Genomic DNA, 18,588 nt, shown 5'->3' on the forward strand with positions numbered 1-18,588 from the left:
TGGACCGGACAACGTGAATCCACACTGACAAAGACTGAGGCAAGGAAATCTGCAATGTAAGAGCGTCACGGAGGTCTCATATGTCCTCAAGATGGAATACCCACATATCAAAATCTAATATCTCTGCCCCCCAATTCCTGGCTGATCCCCTGTGTGGGTATCTGCCATCAAATTAGAGAACAACAACAATAATGTTTTCGCTACATATTCGGTTCAGCAGCGTTGAAGCCTTCTAATTTTTGTGGACAGCAAACTCGTTAGATTGCGTGTTGCTCTTAAGATCTGCCTTGTGCCTGGAGCGCGTCCATATTATCGAAACTCAAGTTCTCCAGTCCGAAATGTCGATGCGGTGTGCTTGCTGTAGAGCTCCCGCCTCGCATTCGGGAGGTGCCAGATTCGATCCCTGATGCCACCGGGTACTCACCAGTTTTCCAGTGGAAACAAGATATCCTCCTTCTGGTGCTCGGATTTTCTGGAGCGAAATGCTTGTGAAAAGGAATAGCACGCGTTTAGACGGCTTCCTTCGGGTAGCCGAAGTGCTCCATCGATTACGGAGCGGATCATCTCGGATTACGCCAGACGCGATCGCTTTCACGCGTCATGGACTGGTTAGCTGAAGGCGGGTCATGCTTCGAGCCGGAGACGGGTGCCTTCTCCAACATTTGCTCGTTCCGGGGTCCCAGCAATTATGGCAATCCGAATGCGGGTCCACCGGAGAGCTTGAAAAAGAATTCATCCCGTCGCAAAATCTGGGGCAACGTCTACTCAGTTCAGTCGTTCAGTCGTCTCCGACTCTTCGTGACCCAATGGACCATATCACGCCACGCTTTCCGGTCTTCCACTATCTTCCTAACATCACATAACTTCATCAGCAGCGCCTCGAGGATGCCATCTAACCATCGCGTTCGCTGCCTACCCTTTCTCCGGTGACCCTCAACCTTTCCCAACATCGTCTTTATCCAGCGATTCCTCTCTCCTCATAAGATGACTAAAGTAGCTGGGCTTTAACTTTAGAATTTGACCCTTCAATGAGCAGTCAGGGTTTATGGTCGACAATATCGACTGATTTGATCTTCTGGCAGTCCAAGGAACTCTCACGAGTCTCCTCCAGCGCCACAATTCAAACGCGTCAATTCTTCGGCGGTCAGCCTTCTTCGCAGTCCAACTCTCGCATCCATACATCACAACTGGAAAGACCATGGCACGAGTTATACGGATCTTGGTTGGCAGACTAATGTCTCTGCTCTTTACAAGGCGGTCAAGGCTAGCCGCGGCTCTCTCTCCCAGAGGCAGGCGTCTCCTAATTTCATGGCTGCAGTCTCCTTCCGGGGTAATCTTGGAGCCCAAAAAGAGAAAATCTGTCACAGCTTCTACTTCTTGTCCCTTGATGCTCCAGGACTTGTACTACGCGGACCTAATTACGCATGATATCAAAAGCGCACCGGAGTAACGCCTCATGCTGTCACAGATCTACGAGTAGATGGAGCAGAATGCGCCCTATTTCAAGAACGAGGGCGACCACGACAGCTCTGCCGGCTAGAAAACCTCGATCCAGCACAATACGTCGCTGAACAGTATATTCATGCCAGTGCAGATCTTAAGCGAAGGCAAGAACTCTGGGTAGATTCTGAATGCGGACGCCAAGCTCGGGAACTCTGTGAGGCGCCGGGCTATGTCGATAGAAACACTTCGGTATGATAAGAAACGGGGCCGGAGAAAGAAAACACTTGAAGCCCTACGCCCACCCTTGAGTCCATCCTCATCGGAAAGGACGTTGCACGAACCTTTTACCTGGGTCTCCAGCTGATTGGTTCGAGCTTCAGTACTGCAGCCAGTTGCAACAGCTGTCTGTCTCGCCATCTGGCTGCCTGATGCCGTCGGTAGACCGGTACGGCGCCTGCCTGCTGGCCTACATGCTCACCCAGTCCATGACCCTGAGCGACCGGCATGACACTGCACCACCGCCACAGTTGGGGCCCTCCGCGTCGCAGGTAATGGGTAGTCTGCTAACGTTTAAGGGCCACCTTACACACGACTTGGACTTCGACCAGGACCCAGAGGCAATCTAGTCCCCGTGCCAAGTACCATGTACTTAGCTCCCCTTTTGTATCATACACGTATATCAACGTCGCCGCAGTGCCTCGTCAGCACCAAGCTCGCCAATGCGTATAAGGTATAAACGGGTCAGCGTGGCCTAGAGTTACGCGAGTACAAGGGTACTGGTAGGTTATTTCTGATATCGCTTGCGTCTCTCAGAGCCAGTGTCGCTTTGGGACTTAAAAATTCCCGAACCATAAGATATCACTCTAATATAAAAGAAAGACCCACGTTGGCAGCTCCTGCCACACGCAACATCACGCACCAGTATTTCTAGTCACTGCATGGCCACGTCAGCTTCAAGCAGCTTCCTGACAGTCCCACACTTGCGATTTATCGCTCACAAAGCCAACGAAGGGGCCGACAGTAGATCTTCGGTGAAGGAGACTTTTGACGCTATCACGTAAAGCTAAAAACTAATGTAATACACCCGGAATACATAGCCAATTGATCCCTTTGTTATTTACACAAATCGTCATTTTGCTGTATACGTTGCCGCAGACGACAGCTTGTATTTGTGGAACAAGCACTCATGACCCCGGCTTTCACATCAGCTGGAGCCTTCGTGGCTTCGAATCTGACCTCTAAGCTCAGCAATCAGCTATTGTCTTTTTATGGTCAGATGTGCGGACAGTTGCACCATCTGTGCATACCTTCACTCAAGAACATGAATGGGCTCATTAAATAGATTAGGGCTGTTCTGCTTCTGCGCGGAGGGGTACTAGTCAATTTCGTAGTACCCTTTATTCTGGTCTGCTCCAAGGTTGCGTTCAGGTGGGCTGCCCACTCTGCCTGACTTTAGTGGATGTTGCCCTTTGGCAGTTTCAGCGAGTCGCCCTTACTCTGGCTTCCACTGGAGGAGCTGTGGCAATTGGACATGTTCATGCGCTGGGGTACAACGGAGGCTACATTCGAACCTGGAGCCTGCTGCCTTTCCAGCATATTCAGTGGGGTCCTGATCGACTCGCGAAGGTGGTTCGGAGTGTTCCTTAAAAGTGGGTCCACCGTCACGCTTTTGGTTTTGCTTGCTTAGCTGGTGGAGCACCTGAATGTTCTCGTCAAAGTTGTCCTCGGTATTCTGCTTATGCGCAATGTTCTTGAGCAAATTGCTGGGTTGTCTTATGCTCGGGCTCGACATTGCTCTTATTTAGAAAGTCACCAAATGTGCCCTTATTGGCAGAGATGTCAGAACTTTTTCCCGTGCATCTTTGGCCTCTCAGTTATCGTTTTCATGGGGACTACTCCACTTGCCCAGGCACAATTTCAGCTTTCGACAGATGTTTGTGGCCCTTAAGACAGCCAACTTCTAGATGGTGGTTCGCACTGTGCACAGGGGTGTGTTCGAGGCCCACCCTCGCATAAATAACGCTGGTACATCCTCAGCAACAAATGCTCATCAAGGAGGAACGTGTCCATCATGAGCACATCTACGAAGCTCTGAAGCGAGAACATCACCTTCCACAGGCACTTGACGAGAATCTGGATGTATTCATGTTGCGCGGGCAGTCAGACAGGTGTGTTATTAATGTTCCGAGTAGCCTGGTGGGGTTTCCTTAGCGGATGATGCGCATATTTATTTTCATGGCTGAGTGCGAACTAATGTTAAATGTTGATAAAACGGACTACGTCATACTTAAACATAGAAATAAACCTGATGACACAATAATTAATATTACGTTTAATGTGTTGTGGGCGCCACTGACGACAGCGCCCCAAGCGGCAAGCTAACCAGGCGGACCGCCGGGAGACCCCGGCATGGGCGACCGCGCCAAGCAGAGCGAAAACGGGCGCCATTACCTGATGTATAAATAAACAGTTTTGCTTGTTATACCGGCCACGTCTACCACATGGAGGCAGCGTCGGGGTAACCAACGCAGCATGACACCCAGAAGGAGAGCGAGCCCAACGTAAGCGGCCGCAGCGTCATGCCAGACACTCGCGGCGCGAACGAAGAGCGCGCGAGCGGCACTCCGAGAATGACGTTCAACCCGCTCGCCGTGGAACTGCCGACAAAGCTCGATTTCCGCAACCCCGAAGATTTAACACGATGGCACCGCAGGTGGGAACGCTACCGACTCATCTCCGGTCTGACAGGACAGGATGAGACGATGCAAATCAACACATTACTCTACGCCATGGGCGAAGAAGCGGAGGACGTGCTCGCTGCTTTGAAACTGACAGACGAGCAGATGACATCATACTCCACCGTGGTGAGTGCTTTTGAAAAGCATTTCCTACCTCGAAAGAATGTCATCTATGAGAGGGCCCGATTTAACTCCCGGAAACAAGAGCAGCTTAAAAACGTCGACGCATTTGCGACTGAACTGTTCAAGATGGCCGAAAGATGCGATTACGGAACTCTCAAAGACGAACTGATTCGGGACAGGCTCGTGGTCGGCTTGCGAGACGTAAACCTCAGCGAAAGCCTGCAGCTTGACGCAGAACTCACTCTCGAAAAAGCAATCACAGCTGCCCGCAATTCAGAGAGCGTGAAACTTCAACACAAGGAAATTCACTCCATCGAACAGTCAGCTCTCGACATGGGAGAAGTTCGCGTACAGACAAATGTCAAAACTCGCCGGAACGAAGCGAAGGTGCCTTTCAAGTCGCGCCCTCAACGTACAAACAAGACGAGAGACAAACACTGCAAGTGGTGTGGTGGTGTGCGTGACCACACGAAGACACATGTGTCCCGCGATAGACAAGACGAGCAACCAGTTTGGGAAAAAATGCCACTACGCCCGCGTCTGCATGTCTAAGCCGAAGGACGAGACCTTGAGTATCCGACAACGACCAAAAGATCTCAGAGAGCTATATCTAGGCGAAATCAAAGTGGGAGTGAACACGCCGTGGAGAATTACTGCTACCGTGAACAACTTGCCTTTTACCTTCAAGGTCGACACCGGCGCGGATGTGACTGCAATCGCACACGACCAGCACGACAGAACCGTCATGGGACCCATCAAGTCAACGCAACAGCTGTTTATAGGCCCAGGCCAGACAGCGATAGCCACTGTTGGCTACATCGATGCAACAGTCACTTGGCGCAACACTGAAGTCCAAGAAGCAGTCTTCATCATCAAAGGATTAAAAGAACCGCTGCTCGGTCGACCAGCTATAGAATCACTTGGGATTCTACAGCGCCCTATTGAGCTAGACGAAACCCTCGCACGATCAACTGATGTCCCCAACTTCTTGGCGTCATACCCAAAGCTAACTTCTGGGCTTGGAGTCATGAATACTGAGTACCGCATCAGTCAAAAAGGATGCTGAGCCATACGCAGTCAGTTATCCTAGGCGCGTGCCTCTTCCACTGCTTCCACTTGTGAAGAAAGAACTAGAAAGGATGGAAGACTTGGGAGTCATTCAGAAGATCGAGCGAGCAACCGAGTGGTGTTTTCCAATGGTTGTCGCACGAAAAAAGAACAATGAGCTGCGCATCTGCGTGGACTATGGTCAACTCAACCAACAAATAATACGCGAACGTGTGCTCATCCCTACGGTGGACGAGTGATGCAAAATTAGCAGGTACAACAGTTTTCAGCCGCCTAGATGCACAAGCAGGGTACTGGCAGGTGCCACTGTCCAAGGACTCTCGCGAATATACAACCTTCATCACACCAGTTGGCAGGTTCCAGTTCCTGAGGCTTCCCTTCGGAATCTCCACAACGCCAGAGTTCTACCAACGAGAAATGCTCCGTGTGCTCGAAGGACTAGACGGTGTGAGTTGTCTACAAGATGACATCATTTTCTCAGGGAAGACAACTGAGGAATACGACACCAACATACTGCTGGTGCTGAGGAAACTGGAAGATGCAGGTGTTACCCTCAACATCGACAAGTGCACCTTTCGACAAACAGAAGTAACATTCTTAGGACACGTCGTAAACTCAACAGGAGTCAGCGCCGACCCGGAAAAGGTCAGGGCCATAGCCCAGCTCGACCCACCATATGTGATGTGTCAGAAGTCAGCTCTTTGTTGGGCTCTGCAAACCACCTAGCGAACTTTCTTCCAAAGCTAGCAGACTTTACGAAGCCTTTCAGAGACATGATCCACCAAGACACCGACTGGCACTGAGGCCCAGCTCAGCAGCAGAGTTTTGACAAACTCAAGCAAGCTTTAAGCAGGACGCCGATTCTCACTCACTACGATGCTCAGTCGCCTCACACAGTGTCTGTGAATGCTTCCTCATACGGTCTTGGGGCTGTACTTCTACAGCAGTCGCACGAAAAGCTCCTACCTGTGGCATATGCATCACGCTCCCTTACGGATACAGAACAAAGATATGCCCAAATCGAAAAGGAGGCACTGGCAATCACATAGGCTTGCGAACATTTCTGCAAATACCTGCTGGGATCAACCTTTCACGTGGAAACGGACTACAAGTCATTAATACCGCTGCTGATGACTAAATGACTTGACGAGCTGAGTCCTCGCCTTCAACGTTTCAGGATGCGCCTTTTGGAGTACGACTACACCATGTCCCACACTCCCGGCAAAAAGCTGTACACAGCTGACCTTCTGTCCCGGAAGCCATCTCGGAAACCAGCAGACAAAGAAAGAACTCTCGAGAGTGCAGTGCGCGAGTTTGAAGAATTAGCACTTGAACAGCTCCCTGCTTCAAACTAAATGCTGGACAGAATCAGGGCAAGCATCCAGTCAGACGAAACACTTTCCAGGGTGGTTACCTTCTGCACTACATCATGGCCAACTGTGCATGGGCTGTCACCTGACCTGAAAAGGTACGTCAATGTGGCTAGTGAGATTTCGCTCGTTGATGGTCTGCTATTCAAAGGCGACCGAATAATCATCCCGCCAGACATCAGAGTAGAGGTTCTGGAAAAACTCCATGCAGGCCACTTGGGCACAACGAGGTGCCAAGCAAGGGAAAGAGAATGCATATGGTGGCCAGGCATAGGCAAGCACATTGAAGACTATGTGGAAAAGTGTCCAACTTGCAGAGAGCACAGAAAGCCAGAAACAGAACCCCTGCTTCTAACCCCATTGCCAGCACACCCTTGGGACACAGTCGGCCTGGATCTCTTCACGCTGGAGGGTAAAGAGTATGTTGTAGTAGTAGACTACTACTCCCGATTTTTCGAGCTAGAACAGCTGCCGAGGACAGCTACAAAAAACATAGCCCTAGTCTTGGAGCCAATGTTTGCACGGTACGGTGTTCCACGGACAATACGCACAGACAACGGTCCGCAGTTCACGTCCACAGAGTTCAAAGAACTAGTGCATCACTGGGGAGCCTCACACGTAACCTAGCTCAAGCCCTTACTACCCGAAGAGCAACGGTATGGCTGAGAGGGCTGTGCAGACAGCAAAGCAGCTTTTGAGGAAGTCTTCCAACATACACGAAGCGCTGCTTGCCTACAGGGCCCCACCCAGCGTGGAAAGGTTTTCACCAGGAGAACTCTTAATGGATCGTCGTCTGAACACCACAGTACCAACCACTTCGAAGCTGCTAGCCCCGAAGTGGGACGACAGCGAATTCAGACAAAATAATGAAGCCTACAGAGCTCGTGCAAAACAATCATACGACACCCGGCACAAGGTACGGAGCCGAGAGCGCTTACCACAAGGCACAGCGGTGCGCATCCTCGCTGGAGCTGCATCACACGGCGTGGTAACACAGCCAACATCAGAACCAAGGTCCTACGTTGTACAAACCGACAGAGGACAAGCAAGACGTACAGCAAGACACCTGCAACCATTGCAGGACACGAGCACCACAAGAAGTGGACGTGTTTGTAAGCGACCAGAACGCCTGGACCTGTGAGATCAAACCTTTCAAGAAAGGGATGTGTTGTGGGCGCCACTGGCGACAGCGCCCCAAGCGGCAAGCTAACCAGGCGGACCGCCGGGAGACCCCGGCATGGGCGACCGCACCAAGCAGGCGAAAACGGGCGCCATTAACTGATGTATGAATAAAACGTTTTGCTTGTTATACCGGCTACGTCTACCACATAATGAACCAGTAATACACAGGGTATTCACATTTGAGTTCTTAAGCGCTCACTTCGAGGAGCATTTGAGCTAGATACCTCACATAAGCAGGATACACGTGAGCGTATCTAGATCCGTAATCACGCTGCACAAAATCAGGCATTGAATGCCTATCTGGCTAAATTGTAAGTAGGACTATATCCTTATCCAGCCTCACCTTAACTACTGCTTACTGATCCACAGTTCTACCGCTAAGACAAACATTGACAAACTGGTTATTCTTATGAAGCGAGCCATGCACTGCATTGAAAACTGAGCGGCTGCTATGCCCGTCCCCGGTGTTTCTAAGGTACACCATACTTAAAGTTAACCAGTTATATACGAGCTGAAACCTGTCACATATTTCAGAAACCAAACTATGCTCGATCCATCTAGAATATCCGGCTAGCGCTTGCTTAGTAATGCACGGTACGACATGATACATAGCTTGTTCCAACTGCCTGCTGTAACAACTTATGATACCCAAATACTGATGCACTTAATCCCTAACTTTCTGAAAACACACCCGCGCCGGGGTGGCGCAGTGGTTACCGCGCTCGACTACTGTTCCCAAGGACACGGGATCGAATCCCGACCTCGGCGGCCGCTTTTCGATGGAGGCGAAAAGCAAGGCGCCCGTGTGCTGTGCGATGTCAGTGCACGTTAAAGAACCCCAGGTGGTCGAAATTTCCGGAGTCTCCCACTACGGCGTCCCTCATAGCCTGAGTCGTTTTGGGACGTTAAACCCCACAAACCACACAAAACCGAAAACACACCCATCTTTCCTAGATATCATGCAGCAATTTAGATCTCCTGGGTGCTTTAAAAGACTTTCAAAACTTGCCATCACTACTTTTTCGCCTTCTTACATGCCAAAACATATACGTGTGAGAAACCATGTGCAGTTATGTTGTCTGTTTTCATTAGCACTTGTATAACAATTTCGTTCATCGCTTGCACTTGCTTACCTATGTATGGGTAACAGGGCACTCGTCAGGCAGAGAGCATCTTCCCTTTGCCCTGTCATTCGAGGACCAACTGTGTCTGAACGAATGCTACAAATAGCAGAAATACTTTACTTTACATATAATGAAGAAAGCTAATAATAAACTATAACGATGTCCTTGTTGGAGCCCTGTATTTGAAGTCCCTGGCGGGGCTCTAGCACGTGCTTGTCTAGGGGCACTATTAGCAACTGAAGCAACAGTTCCTTTAGGATGCCGCTTCTCATCCGTCGCCCCGAGAAATGGCCACCAAACACATTGAGAAGTAAGGCCACCGTTTGCTGGTAAACATTGATCACGTCGGCATTGGCAACCCAGTCGTCGGTGACGACCTTGTCGCACAGTAGCTGGTACTGCAGACCCAGCATCTTCACTAGCTGGTCGGCAGAGCGCAGGAGTAGTGAGCCCCCCTCGTTGATTATCAGGCCATCCACCAGAGCCAGGCCATCGAGCACCATGGGTATCTCCTGTGATGCCAGCTGAGAAACGAGGATGGCCGGAGAATATGCATCAGGCAGAAGAGTGTGTACGCGATGACATGGCAAGCTGGTATCCTTTACCAGTCTCTTACAGGGCAACTGTATAGCCGGTTTAGACAAAATCAAATAGGTGTCCACTTCCTGCAGGTTGGCGCCCTTGAGTGAAACGGAGGTGCCTTGCTCCATCATCGTCTCTAACTCCGAGCTAAGAGTCATATCCAGAGACAGTGGACGTGTTCCCGAAGGCCCCCTACTTGGAGGGCTCATGTGCAAAATTTCCAGTGACTCCTCTTTAGGCTCCTCGGTAGTTGCCAATGAAAACACCGAAGACTGTGGGTGTGGTGGTGTTGAATTCTGGACCGGCGGCGACTCTTCAGGGGGCAACATTGGCATCGGGCACGTGCGTGGCGCTCGCTTGATTCGTTCCTTCAATAGAGACTTGTCCTTATCTGAGGCCTGGCCGATGTACTTGAATACGCGTTCCCCCTTGCGGATGAAGGCCTGCATGACGCAGTTCATTGCGGCATTCCTGACTGTGTTGCCCCGGTCTGAAATGTGGTTGACCAATTCCGTGAGAAGAACCGCTGGCGTGGATTCTGAGACTGGGAGGCCCATAACTTCGAATAGGAAGCGCAGTTCGTCCAAGCCATTTGCCCGCTGGCGTGTATTCTTGGATGACAAACCCTGCATGAGGTAGTTGAACACCTTGGATCTTGGGAAGACTTTCCATATCCACCGGAAGATGTCGCGCACTCCCTTTCGCACGGTGTCCTTGGAATCGCCGGCCGTGATGAAATACAGCAAGAAAGAAGATGCATCGAGGTCGTGCATCCTGTAGCCCGCGTCGGACTGCGCTGGGAAGTGTGCTTGCAAGTACTGCAGTGCTCGCAGCAGCACACTCGGGTTGGTGTCGGAGAAGCGTAGTGTGAGCCATTTGAGCACGCGATTAGCGTTGGCACTGGTAGCTCCCACAACCCCAGGGCTGCTGAGAAACTTGAGAAGCGCGTCGATAGCCTTGATATACATCATGAAGTCCGCACAGAGGCACTAGCGCTCTTCTGTAGCTAGGCTATAGTTATGCAGACCTGTAAGTACGCAGACAACGAAGTCCAGGGTGGCAGCGATGGCTGGGCACCGGAGGCCTTCTCCTTCTTCTACTTCTTCCTTCGCTCATGGCACATACTCACGAGGGGGGATTAGCCTTTCTACTTTTTCTTCTCGCCTCTGTACACAAGAAACATATCCCCAGTGGGCGATTGGCCAGGGTTTAGTGCAGATAAAGAAATTTAATATATTTCCCCATCTTAGACGGTTAATATATATCATGAAATTAGGAATTAGGCTAGGTAAAAATATTCGAAAAAATGATGAGGTGGTAGGGGTATGGTATACAATTAATCAAAGGAAAATAAAAACATCAAATAAATATTTTAATTAAAATCAAAACAGAGAAGCGCTCACAAACAAATCTTCCAATATTACATCTAAGGAGTAACTCACACACCTGCTTTATCTAATAACTTTTGACAGTTGTACAAACAGAAAGGACAACAGGAAATGCAAACGGCTATCCGGAGCGACCAAAAGGAATTTTCAAAATATTCCTTTTTTTTAAGACCATACCTTGGACAGGAAACGATAGTAGTTTCCAAGTCATCGAATGACGCACATGGACTGGACAACGTGAATCCACAATGACAAAGACTGAGGCAAGGAAATCTGCAATGTAAGAGCGTCACGAAGGTCCCGCATGTCCTCGAGCTGCAATACCGCACATTCCAATAAAAGTTTAAATGATCAAGTCCTGCTATGATCGGGCTTCTAGTCGCTGATGCCACGGCTCCTGCACCCGAGGACGACTACAGCCGAGCGGATGCTGGCGAGCGCCTGATTCCCTTTACAAACCAAGGAGCTGTGCCGCATGGTTTTAGCGCACTAAGGAGAACCCTCAACGGCATGATGCAACATGCTTCAGACAATGCGGCGTTTGTGCTGGACCCTTCTCACCCTCCCCCCTCATTTCGCTGCGGGAGCTCAGCGCGCTCGCTTTGGAAGTTCTTGCCTCCTGGGTGAACAGTTAGTTCTAATACCAACGGGTTTAACCGCCTCTAACAGAAGACGCGGTTGTGTGTCGACCGCAACCGTCGTGAGCGTTGTCGCGTGCAGTGCAGCTCGTCGAAAGCGGACGTGCGAAGTCTTCCTGAGCGTCGCTGTGCGAATACAGTCGTATGAAGCCAGTAGCTTTCGACCTCCGTGCATTTATTGTTGTGACTTGTAACATGACTGTAAATAGTGTATAAGTTCCCCTTTCGTTCAACTCGTCTTGCGGACTCAGAACGTTGACACCCAGATACGGTCCAAAATCGTCACAGTCCGCTGTCGCAAGGCTCGACTCATACGGCTCATTAAGGACTGCAGTGTATGTAACCTAGCCCTCAAAACGGGACATAGAAAAATAATGTTCAGTACAACACTAGCAAAAGGCCCATTAGTAGTTGAATTCGCTAAAACTCGGACATTAAATTTGAACTAATGCCGCAGTCCCCCGAACCCACTGCAAAAAAGCAGTTCTTATACATATGTAAGGGAAGGAAAAACACAAGGCAATAGCTCGAAAGAAGCGTGTTTGAGAGCGCTCATAAGGACAACCAGAAGCCAGAGAATATGATTGCGTACTATAACAGCGTACTTTCACTAGGGCCAAACACTGCAAGCAGTGCTTAGCCTCGCTCCATACGAGTGGGATCTCTAGTTGTTCGATCATAAGTGGGAAGGGGAATAAAAATGGAGAGAGAAAGCGGCTAGATGCCTACGTCGCGCATTGTTTTATACGAGTTTAAGGGGAGAAAGCATTGTTCTACTCCTCAGGTTCTAGAAAATATGTTGATGGTTTTGTTATTAAAATTTATTGAGCAATTGCCGGAACAACAAAAGAAGGAACGTTCTGGCAACCGCTGACAAGAAAAAAATTGCAGCCTGCTTTGTATTCATGCAATCCTTATACAACATTCGACAGCGGTTGGGTCTCAGACACCTTTTACATTTTGGTATGGCGTCTCCAACCCCCCACTCCACTGATTCCTCTGAATTTACGTCCGCATTACAGGCAATTAGGGAGTAAATAGTGGAGCGTAATCTGCGATCTAAGGAGAAACACTGAAATCGAGTACTGGGAATTAGTAGAGGAATACTGATGGCCGCGGTTTTCGTGCGTCTTGCGGACATGTTTTGAAGCGTAAACCTACACTACGCGGGTCAAAGCTATAATCTCGCGTTAGTTAACCCCGCCCTTTATGCGCATGCGCGAGAGCCGCGTCTAATTGCGAAGTAGAAGACGAAGGAGTAAAAGAAGAAGAAGAAGAAGGATAAATAGAAGGTGAAGCAGAAGAAGAAAGAAAAGGAGAAGAACGCTGACAGATATCAACAAACTAGAAGTGTTCCTCAAGGGGAAGTTGTCTCGCCCGTGCTCTTTAACAATTTATTGAGCTCGATTCCCACTTATCAAGAAGTTCGCACGTACGTCTATGCGGATGACATCGTGTTCTTCATGGCTGCACCTGACACTCAAACCCTCAATGGGCGCCTGCAATAGTATCTGAGCTCCCTTCAGAACTGGTTATGTCACTTAAGATTTGCATTAAACGTAAAAAAGTGCGCTGTCCTTGTTTTCCAATTTAAGGATCTGGTAAATCTTTCTCTAACATTTGAGCGGAAAATGATTCATCAAGATGAGACTTTGAAGCATCTAGAGGTCATTTACGATGACCATCTGACACGGAAGGATCACATTCAACATGTTGCAGCGAAGGGGGCTCGTGCTGTGGGTATGTTGCGCAGGCTAAGCAATCCATGCAATATCTGGAATGCGGCGACACGCTCTTTTAATGATTTATGTTGTCTATGACCGACTAATTATAGAATTTGGATCCGTATTGTTTTCTAATTCACCTGCTAACAAAATTCGTCCGCTAGTTCTTTTAGAGCGGGAAGCGCTTATATTATACCTTAGGTTCCCCAAATTTCTGCCTAACAATGTACTATACCTTGAAGCCCGAATACCACTGTTAAAACAATTCTTGACTGTCCAGACGTATCTAAAAATATATAAATCTGAATTCCATCACTTCCTGTCAACTTTTTGTTGCGAGCCAGCCTTCTTTTTTGGGGTAAACTGGCCTCGGTTTCATACCCCGCAGATAATTGCAAAACCTGTTACAACTTTTGAACATCGTCCTTTCTAAGATGCTTGCAGAATAAGTAAGCACGTGGACCTTCGGCTCAGGTTGTCTGCGATGACATTTTCGCAAATAACGCAAAACACTTATCACCTAGAATTTTAAATGCATTATTAGAAGTTCATTTGCAAAGTCTTCACATTAGCATAATGATAACCTCTGATGCCTCTCAATTTCATAATAAGGCCGGTGTTGGAACATATTGCCCGCTTCTAGACTGGGATTTTTGTGTTCATCATCCGAATTTTATCACCACTTTCCAGGCGGACTTGCTGGCGGTGGTGCTTGCTCTGCGCAAATTAGACCTACCATGCTCAAAAGCGGCTGTAATTACAGACTCCTATTCCTTGTGCTTATCGCTTTCTATGAATATGGATTCGCCAATATTAAACACCTTTCTTAAATTGCTCCCCTCACCTTTGAGCCTCATACATATAGTGTGTGTACTACGCCAAAGTAATGTGACAGTCAATGAGGTTGCTGATAGACTAGCTAAAGAGTACCAATGGCCCCGTGTTACCTATTTTCCTGGCAACAGCGTACATAACAGCAGCGCGATTTCGTAGGAGCTCCTTATTAAGCCCGCAGTCTGGATCTATGTTATCATCGGACGACTACCTGCATCTCAAGTATTCATGGAGTAGGAAAGTATGTCAATCAAGGCAGACTGAAGTCTCTCTAGGCAGGCTGCGCTGCTGTATTCCGCCGCTAAATTTCAATATGCACAAGTCTGGCTTAGCGCTTACTACCGTCTGCGCATTCTGCGGGGAACCGGAAACATTGGACCATATCTTGCAATTTCGCCACCGTTTTACATTGATTAGAAAACGGTATTTGGAGAAGCCGTTGCAACAGCAGGGTTTAAATTTGAGCAGCCAGATTTTATTATCGTTCGGTGCCACCATGCTTGGGTATTCTGTCTGTTTTTACCGCCATTAAAAACTTTTTAATACATTCAAAACGTCTGCCTTGCTAATATGCTCTGAATTTTTTAATCTGAATATACAAATCTCACTGTTTTCCTACTGCGATCGCTAATAATTACCCTTTATATTTTGGTTTTTCATATTTTACTTTCCTTCTTTATTCTCTAGCAATCATTTCTCTTTTTTTTTTGCGATGTAATTATGCATCTCAAAATCTAATATCTCTGCACCCCAATTCCCGGCCGATCCCTCTGTGTGGGTATGTGCCATCAAATTAGAGGAGAACACCACAATAATGTTTTCGCTTCATATTTGGTTCAGCAACGTTGAAACCTTCCAATTTTTGTTGACCGCAAACTCGTTAGATTGCGTGTTCTCTTCAGACCTGCCTTGTAACTGGAGCGCGTCAATTTCGGCCCACCATGTGACGATGCATCCAGTCCATATGACCAATACTCGTGTTCTCCAGTCTGACTTGTCGATGCGGTGTGCTTGGTGTAGAGCATCCGCCTCGCATTCGGGAGGTGCCAGATTCGATCCCTTATGCCACCGGGTACTCACCACGTTTCCAGTGGAGACAAGATATCCCCCTTTTGGTGCTCGGCTTTTCTGGAGTGAAATGATTGGGAAAAGGAATAGTGCGCGTTTGGACGGCTTCCTTCGGGTAGCCGAAGTGCTCCATCGATTACGGAGCGGATCATCTCCGATCACGGTAGACGCGATCGCTGTCACGCGCCATGGACTGATTAGCTCGTGGCGGGTCATGCTTCGAGCCGGAGACGAGTGCCCTCTCCAACACTTGCTCGTTCCGGGGTCCCAGCAATTATGGCAATCCGAAGGCGGGTCCACCGGAGACCTGGAAAAAGACTTCATACCGTCCCATCACCTGGGGCAACGTACGCGGATCTAATTACGCATGCCATCAAAAGTGCACCCGAGTAACGCCTCACGCTGTCCCGATATACGACTAAATGGAGCAGAATGCGCCCTATATCAATAACAAGGGCGACCGCGACAGCTCTGCAAAACCTCGATCCGGCGCAATCTGTCGCTGAACAACCGATTAATGCCAGTCCAGATCTTAGGCGAAGGCAAAAACTCCTTGTGGATTCTGAATGCGGACGCCAAGCCCAGGCACGTGGTGCGGCGCCAGGCTCCGTCGATAGAAACACCTCGGTATGAAAAGAAGCGGGGCGCAGTAAGAAAAAGCTTGAAGCCCTGCGTCCACCCTCGAGTCCGCCCTCATCGGAAGGGACGTTGCATGAACTTGTTTTCTGGGTCTCCAGCTGATTGGATCGAGCTGCAGCCCTGCAGCCAGTTGCAACAGCTGTCCGTCTCACCATCTGGCTGGCCGCCTGATGCCATCGGTAGACCACTACGGCGCCTGCCCGCTGGCCTACATGCTCACCCAGTCCATGACCCTGGGCGACCAGCATGACACTGCGCCACCAACACAGCTGGGGCCTTCCGCGTCGCAGGTAATGGGTAGTCTGCTAAATTTCAAGGGCCACCTTCCACACAACTTGGACTTCAACCAGGACCCAGTGGCAATCTAGGCCCCGAGCCAAGTAAGCACGTTAATGCATATGTATGTATGTATGTATGTACATATGTACGTATGTATGTATGTATGTATGTATGTATGTATGTATGTATGTATGTATGTATGTATGTATGTATGTATGTATGTATGTATGTATGTATGTATGTATGTATGTATGTATGTATGTATGTATGTATGTATGTATGTATGTATGTATGTATGTATGTATGTATGTATGTATGTATGTATGTATAACTTTATTATGGAGCCGGCAAACGACGGGTTAAAGCGTCGTGATGCTGGCCAAGCGTCGACCCGAGGTTATGCCCTACTCTTCACTGCCTCATTTGGCCCGTTTGTGGTGGGTTGTGAGGCCCGTGCTTTCCGAGCGCACCCCGGGTCATCATGGCCTAGGCGTACGTGACTACAAGGGTACTGGCAGGTTATTTCTGATATTACTTCCATCTCTCAGAATCTGTGTCGCGTTGGGACGTAAAACTTCACAAACCATCATATATCACTCTAATAAGAAAGAAAGACCCCCGTTGGCAGCTTCTGCCTAACGCATCGTCAAGCACGAGTATGTCTAGTCATTGCATGGTCAAGCAGCCTCCTGACACTGCCACATTCGCGATTTATCGCTCTAAAATCCAACGCCGGCGCCGACGGCATATATTCGATGGAGGAGACTTGTGACGCTATCACGTTAAAGCTAAAAACTAATGTAATTCACCTGGAATGCATAGCCAATTATGATCCCATTATTATTTACACAAATCCTGATTTTGTCGCATAAGCTGCCGCAGACGACAGCTTGTCTTTGTGGAACAAGCACTCATGATTCCGGATTTCACATCAGCTGGTATCATCGTGGCTACGAATCTGACCTCTAAGCTCAGCAATCAGCTATCGTCTTTTTTTTTATCAGATCTTCAGACAGTTTCACCATCTGTGCGTACTTTGCGTCAAGAACGTGGATGGGCTCATTAAACAGATTTGGGCTGTTCTGCTTGTGCACAGAAGGTAGTAGTGAATTTTGTCGTGCACTTTATTCTGCTCTGCTCCAAGCGTTAAGGTGGGCTGCCCACTCTGCCTGACTCTAGTGGATGTTGTCCTTTGGCAGTTTCAGCGAGTCGCCTTTACTCTGGCTTCCACTGGAGGAGCTGTGGCAGCTGGACATGTTCATGAGCTGGGGAAGAACGAGGGCTACATTGGAGCCTGGAGCCTGCTGCCTTTCCATCATATTCAGTCAGGTCCTGATCGACTCGCGAAGGTGGTTCGGAGTGTTCCTTAAATGTGGGTCCACCGTCACGCTTGGGTTTTGTTTGCATAGCTGGTGGTGCACCTGAATGTTCTCGTCAAAGTTGTCCTCGGTATTCTGCTTATGCGCAATGTTCTTGAGCAATTGCTGGGTTGTCTTATGCTCGGGCTTGACATTGCTCTTATTTAGAAGGTCACCAAATGTGCCCTTATAGGCAGAGATGTCAGAACTTTTGCGCGTGCATTTTTGGCATCTCAATTATCGTTTTCATGGGGACGACTCAGCTTGTCCAGGCACTATTTCAGCGTTCCTCAGCAACTTGTGACACTTAAGGCCGCCAACTTCAAGACGATGGTGCGCACTGTGCGCAGGGGTGTTTTCGAATTCCTCCCCTCTCATTAGGAATCCGGTTACATCCTCAGCAACAAATGCACATCAACGAGGACCGTGTCCATGCTGAGCTCATCTACGCATCTCTGAAGCGAGAACAGCCCCTTCCACAGGCACTTGACGAGAATATGGATATACTTTTCGGACGTCTGGGTACTCATGTTGCCCTGGCAGTCATGCAGGTGTGTTATTAATGTTCCTAGTAGCCTGGTGGAGTTTCCTTAGCGGATGATGTGCATATTTATTTTTATGGCTGAGAGCAAACTAACACTAAACGTTGATACAACGAAATACGTCATATTTAAGGCTAGAAATAAACCTGATGACGCATTAAACATTAAATTTAATGAACCAGTAATAGACAGGGTATTCACATTTGAGTTCTCAAGCGTTCACTTGGATAAGCATTTCGGCTAGATGCCTCACATAAACAGAATAGAAGCGAGTGAATCTAAATCCGTAGGCATGCTGCACAAAATCAGGAATTTAATGCCTATCTGGCTAAAGCGTAAGTAGGACTCTTATCCAGCCTCACCTTAACTACTGCTTACTGATTCAGGGTTCTACCGCTAAGACTAACATTGACAGACTGGTTGTCCTGAAGCGAGTCATGCGCTGCATTGAAAACTTGCATTGAAGAGCGGCTGCTACACACGGCCCC

At 48.7% G+C, this 18,588-nt stretch overlaps 1 protein-coding gene and 2 pseudogenes across 1 annotated transcript; 2 read left to right on the forward strand and 1 right to left on the reverse strand.

Moving 5' to 3' along the window:
* Positions 1–600: 600 nt before the first annotated feature.
* On the forward strand, positions 601–2,069 carry LOC146204992 (forkhead box protein O-like; annotated as a pseudogene).
* A 7,119-nt stretch (positions 2,070–9,188) lies between these two features.
* Positions 9,189–10,598, reverse strand: LOC146204993 (cytoskeleton-associated protein 5-A-like). Its single transcript, XM_084605787.1, has one exon. The coding sequence runs from the start codon at positions 10,596–10,598 to the stop codon at positions 9,189–9,191; it is 1,410 nt and encodes a 469-aa protein (XP_084461913.1).
* Positions 10,599–11,381: 783 nt separating this feature from the next.
* LOC146204994 (forkhead box protein O1-like) lies at positions 11,382–16,289 on the forward strand (annotated as a pseudogene).
* The last annotated feature ends 2,299 nt before the right edge of the window (positions 16,290–18,588 follow it).

This window comes from Amblyomma maculatum, chromosome 1 (genome assembly GCF_055883805.1).
Source record: "Amblyomma maculatum isolate TAMU_Amacu chromosome 1, ASM5588380v1, whole genome shotgun sequence".
Lineage (NCBI taxonomy): Eukaryota > Metazoa > Arthropoda > Arachnida > Ixodida > Ixodidae > Amblyomma > Amblyomma maculatum.